This window comes from Onychomys torridus, chromosome 1 (assembly GCF_903995425.1).
Source record: "Onychomys torridus chromosome 1, mOncTor1.1, whole genome shotgun sequence".
Taxonomy (NCBI): domain Eukaryota; kingdom Metazoa; phylum Chordata; class Mammalia; order Rodentia; family Cricetidae; genus Onychomys; species Onychomys torridus.
This window is the reverse complement of record NC_050443.1, coordinates 83,905,371-83,911,370: the sequence shown is the minus strand read 5'-3', so window position 1 is coordinate 83,911,370 and position 6,000 is coordinate 83,905,371. Positions and strand designations below refer to the sequence as shown.

Here is a 6,000-nt window from a genome sequence, read left to right as displayed (position 1 = left end):
ATGATTCACAGCAACATCACCATCTTCCACCCTGCAGTTTTTGTGCTCCTTGGCATTCCTGGGTTGGAGGCTTATCATACCTGGTTGTCTGTACCCTTGTGCCTCATGTATGTCACTGCAGTCTTTGGGAACAGCATCCTGATAGTAGTCATCATCACAGAACGGAACTTGCACGAACCCATGTATTTCTTCCTCTCCATGCTGGCTATCACAGATATCCTACTGTCCACTACTACTGTGCCCAAGGCCCTAGCCATCTTTTGGCTCCATGCATACAACATTGCCTTCGATGCCTGTGTCACTCAAGTCTTCTTTGTCCACACAATGTTTGTGGGGGAGTCAGCCATCCTGTTAGCCATGGCCTTTGACCGCTTTGTGGCCATCTGTGCCCCACTGAGATACACAACGGTGCTGACATGGCGAATGGTGGGGAGGATTGCTGTAGCCATTACCATCAGAAGCGTCTGTATCATCTTTCCCGTGATTTTCTTGCTGAAGCGGCTGCCATTCTGTCGAACCAACATCATCCCCCATTCCTACTGTGAGCATATTGGGGTGGCCCGCTTAGCCTGTGCCGACATCACTGTTAACATTTGGTATGGCTTCTCAGTGCCCATCGTCATGGTCATCATGGATGTGATCCTCATTGCTGTGTCTTACTCACTCATTCTGCGAGCAGTGTTTCGTTTGCCCTCTCAGGATGCTCGGCACAAGGCCCTGAGCACTTGTGGGTCTCACCTCTGTGTTATCCTCATGTTTTACGTTCCATCCTTCTTTACTTTACTGACCCACCGCTTTGGGCGGAACATTCCCCGGCACGTGCATATCTTGTTGGCCAATCTTTATGTGGTGGTGCCACCAATGCTGAACCCCATTGTCTACGGGGTTAAGACTAAGCAAATCCGGGAGGGTGTAGTCCACTGGTTCTTGGACATCAAGACTCAGTGTTGTTCCTCTACTTTGGGTTGATGGGTCCTTTCGAATCTTTATACTCAGCTTCATCAAGGAAGTTAGCCAAGGAGCACAGATCTCCTGGATAGAGAAGACTGTCCTTCTTTTGCTTCATCTTTGTCCTCTTCCCACTTTTCCATTTTCTGATTTGTCTTCCTTATCTCTTTCTTTTGTTCAATATGTGCTACCCACTTCATACATTTATCCTAAAAACTGGAGATGGTAAACTAAGTGTACATTTCTCTAATATGAGGATTTGACTCTTTCAGTAATTGGATATATCACAAGAAGTAAGGTTATAAACAAATAAATATATTTAAACATATTTAATATATGGAGAGGCTCTGATATTTTAAAGTCCCTAATACTGTTTCTTTACATAGAATCAAGTAAGCTGGGCTTGGTGGTTCATTCCTGTAATCCCATCACTCAGGAAGCTGAGGAAGGATTGATCTGGGTTTGAGAATAACCTGGCTTACATAGTCAATTCAAGAGCAACCTGAGTTATAAAGCAAAACTCTGTCACAAACATTAAACCAAAGCTAATAAAAGTTCTCCACTATCTATGGTGTCAGGTTTTTTTTTTTTTTTCTTTTTTAGAGGGCATATATGTTCTGCCTTCTGGAATATTGTCTCATTCTTTAAATTTCAACTCAGGAACTACCATCTCAGACAGGTGGTGTGACACACACCTTTAATCCCAACACTCATGAGGCAGAGGCAGGCGGGAGTGGGGGGATGGAGGAGGGGTTAGGGAGTGGGGTTGGGGGAAGGATAACAGCTACCTTCTCTGCCAAGTCTTTCTCATTTTCTCTGGGCAAGCCAAGGCTCCTACTTTTGCGTGCCTGGTTCATCTTATACAAATCTGTACATGTGCAGAGTGAGTTGTAATAAGCTGCTCATTTCTTTGTAACCAGAAATGACTGTAAATGCCTTGAAACCAGAAGAGTATGTATCTTTCTTATTTGTACCTTTATATGTGAAAAGTGTCTGGCATTTAATAAATGTTTGTGAAGTAAGTGAAAAGATGATGGCCTTCATGAAGTTAGAACATGAATCTCTAAGCTACATTGAGATGGCCAGTGACATCAGTCCATAAAACCAGTGATAGTTTATCCTCCCAGAGGCAAGTCAGCTGCTGCATACAGCTCTACTTCTCACACATTGGCTCTAACTCAGACACTAGGAACAGACAAGGCAGGGAGACACAGGACACTCTTTTTTTCCCCCTATTTTTCTTTATTAAGAAAATTTCTACTCACTCCACATGCTATCCACAGACCCCCTCCTCCTCCCTCCTCCTACCCTCCAGCCCTCTTTCCCAAGCCACCCCATATCCCCCAAATCGAGGTCTCCCATGGGGAGTCAGCAGAGCCCAGCACACTGAGCCTGGGCAGGTCCAAGCCCTTTCCCACTGCACCAAGGCTGTGCCAGGTGTCACACCACAGGCACCGGATTCCAGAAGCCTGCCTATGCACCAGGGACAGATCCTAATTCCCCCTGCCTGGGTGTCCCCAAACAGTTCAAGCCAAACAACAGTCTTCCATGTCACAGGACACTCTTGACTCTTCTAGCTGGCTCCTGACAACCTTGCTGTTGGGCATATGTAACAGTATTCATGAGGTCAGTTGAGCAGAATTGGAATAATCTCTTAAGGACTCATGTTCTTGACCCTTGCTCCTTCATACTTATTTAGGAAAGGTCATGTCCATTTATTTCTTCTGCTACCACCCACACTGGGACCCCTAAATTCGTGTTTCTACTGTCTTCCACCTTCTACCCCTCCCTCCCTCTCTCTGTCCCTTCCCCGTATGTGTTTAGACACACACATCCTCCTGTTCACTGGCTGTCACCTCTGGAATATAGAACCTCCTTTCAAGCCAGATTGTTTTCTGTGTTCCTTTTCTTGGGGGAGCCAATTAGGGCAATCTTATCAACTTCACCAAGTGGGGAACCCTTGAGTTTTCTCGACTTCTTCCTCTCAGGCTGGCTCCTGAATAAGTTATTATCTCTACTACTAATGATGAAATGTCTGCATAGTCATATAAGTGGTACTTGAAATCATACAATTTTGTTTGAATCTTATCCTCATTATTTTATGTCTATGCAGATCTGGAAATTCACTTAATATTTTTTAATTCTCACTTTTTCACATATAAAATGAGTACGTTGTGGCAACTGTGGGGCACTTTCATAGAGCACTTTTCATGTTGAGAAGGTTAAATGAAATAACCCATAAATACACACACACACACACACACACACACACACACACACACACACACATTCCACTTATATAATCCTTAGCTCAAACTGCAGAAAATCTGCTAGTACTGAGTTATTTGTTTAATTACAGTCTTATTTTTAATACTGCAAATTACTAACAATTTTATTTTATTTTACCTTCCTGTACATGTGCAGAGTGAGTTGTAATAAGCTGCTCATTTCTTTGTAACCAGTAATGACTGTAAATGTCTTGAAACAAGAAGAGTATGTATCTTTCTTATTTGTACCTTTACTTTTACCTGTACTGTTTTTTCCTTCCTTTCTTCTTTTTCTTCTTCTTTTTTTTAAAGACAGGGTTTCTCTTTGTAGCCTTGGCTGTCCTGGAACTTGAACTCAGAGATCTGCCTGCCTCTGCCTACCAAGTGTTGGGATTAAAGGTGTGTACCACCACACCTGGTTTTAATTTCTTAACTGAATTAACATTTTAAATCTTTTATACTTTAACCTAATTATAAGTGACTCTACGTTAAGCATTGTAAAGGGATGAACACATCTAGGTGCTACTTTCTGGCAAATCCTCAGAGGATCCTTTGTTAATTACAGAATGTTTTCATAGAATAGTCTGTAGATGTAGGCATGAAATACTTAATGCATGTTTTATAATTTGATGTTCGTTGGCCAAATAAGACTGAAAGATACTGACATCTTTTGAGTCATGCACATGACTATTTAACAGAAGATAGCATTCACAGTTTATCATTTATTTCTGTCACCATAGATATCTTTTTACATTTCCACAAAATTATTATTGATTACACAGCAATTTACATTTATAATATAATCTAGTATTCCATTAGTCAAAGTATGAAAATTTGAATCAATCATAAACTAAGTATTAGTTTAATAATATGGTGTCCTGACTTAATCTTTCATCTCTACTTTAAAATGTTACTGTACAATAATATATTAATGTATAGCATAATAAATAGTATTGATGATAATAATGACTATCTTGATGTGGATATCAGGTAGTCCCCACAAAAGGCTCATGTGATAAAGACTTTGCCCCCCCCCCCCCCGCGTGTGGCATATTTAGGTGGAACTTTTTTCTTTTTATTTATTGTTCTCTCATACAATACATTCCAACAGCAGCCTCCCCTCCCTCCACTCCACTTCTCAGTACCCCCTACTCCCCTCTCCCCCAGATCCACCCCTCCTATGTTTCACTTCAGAAAAGAGCAGGCTTCCCAGGGATATCAACTGAACATGGCCTAACAAGATGCAATAAGCCTGGACACAAACCTCATATCAAGGCTGGATGAGGCAACTTTAAATTGAGTTAAATTAAATGAATTCCTGTTTTTTTTAATTTAAAAAGACTCATTTATTTAACTTTATATGTATGAGTTATATGTATGTATTTTGCCTTCATGCATGCATATGAATCACATGTGTGCCTGCCTGGTGCCAGCACAGGCCAGAAGAGATCATCAGATCTACAGAAATTAGAGTTAAAGATGGTTGTGAGCCACCATGTGGGTGCTGGGAGCCAAACTCAGCTCTTCTGCAAGAGAGCCAGTGCTCTGAGCCATCTCTCCAGCTCCTACAGGTGGGAGTTTTGAGATGTGATTGGATTATGACGGCTCTGGTTTCATCAGTGGATGAATCCACTGATGAATTTATAATTTGGTGGAACTATTGGGATGTGGTAGAGACCATGTCTTACTCACCATTTTTGTTTCAGCATATTAGTACAAAGGTAAGTGCCACCTCTCTCTTACATGGTCTTACATACACGTATTTAATTCTTTCTGATCTGCTGTTTCTTCTTTTTCTATAATTTTTTATGTAGATTGAAGATTTGTGGGTATAGGTAGGATCTTACTAATCTACACACTGAGTAACAGCAGATCACATTCACATACGCTCCTATGTTAGTGATCAAGAGTCATCAGCAGATGTCGTATGTGTAGAAACTGTGGAAGGATTCTCTCTGGTTTCTGAGCTGGGATCTCTGGAGACTAGCTCTGCTGGGGTTTGCTTCTGTCTAACTGAGCAAGACACCCTCTTTGGAACACTGGAGAAGAAGCTTTCTCCTGACATAAGGGATCCTAAGATGAGGTACAAATATCATCCCCTGCCAATCCAGACCCTGCATCACAGGTGGAGGAAGAACTCTCTTCAGCTGGGGTAAAATTTAGGCTAAGTTTTGGTTCTTAAAGATTTTAGGTTTTCCCTGCATGACTGTTGATTTTGATAGGATTTTTTATGTCCTCTGGGTTATTGTAGAAGTACTCATTTTGACATCTTGAATTTCTGTGTTCTGCAGGAGTAGGACTAGAGTTATTTTTCCCCATAATATTAAAGTAACTTCAAATGTGGAAATATTGAAAGCAGGCATATTAAAAATTACAATTTAGTTGGCTTGAAACATTTCCCTGATACAGAATTAGGATGTATTATAATTTTACTGGCTTTAATGGAAGAAATTTAAAAGAATTTAAAAATAAAATAGAATCAATTTAGTAATTATTAATTCATAAAAGTATGCAAATGGGTTTCTGTTTTCCTTTTATGCATCAGCTATAGCACAGAATTGTCTTGTCAGACACTGTACTTCAAACTTTGATACTTTGTTTATTGTGGAGTCTTACTTAGTTTTTTGCTAAAACATTATTTCTCTTGATTGGTGACATTTCTGTATATAAGATAAATTCCTCACTTTATTTTAGGAGATTCAGCACCCCAAGCCATAAAGAAATGAAGAGCCTTATGATATCATGATATTATGATATCAACCTTATGTGAATTTGAGACAGAAAC

General features: G+C 40.4%; 1 protein-coding gene across 1 annotated transcript; it reads left to right on the top strand.

Moving 5' to 3' along the window:
- On the top strand, window positions 1-969 carry LOC118569134 (olfactory receptor 52B2). The gene has a single exon (XM_036166864.1). The coding sequence runs from the start codon at window positions 1-3 to the stop codon at window positions 967-969; it is 969 nt and encodes a 322-aa protein (XP_036022757.1).
- Window positions 970-6,000: the final 5,031 nt, after the last annotated feature.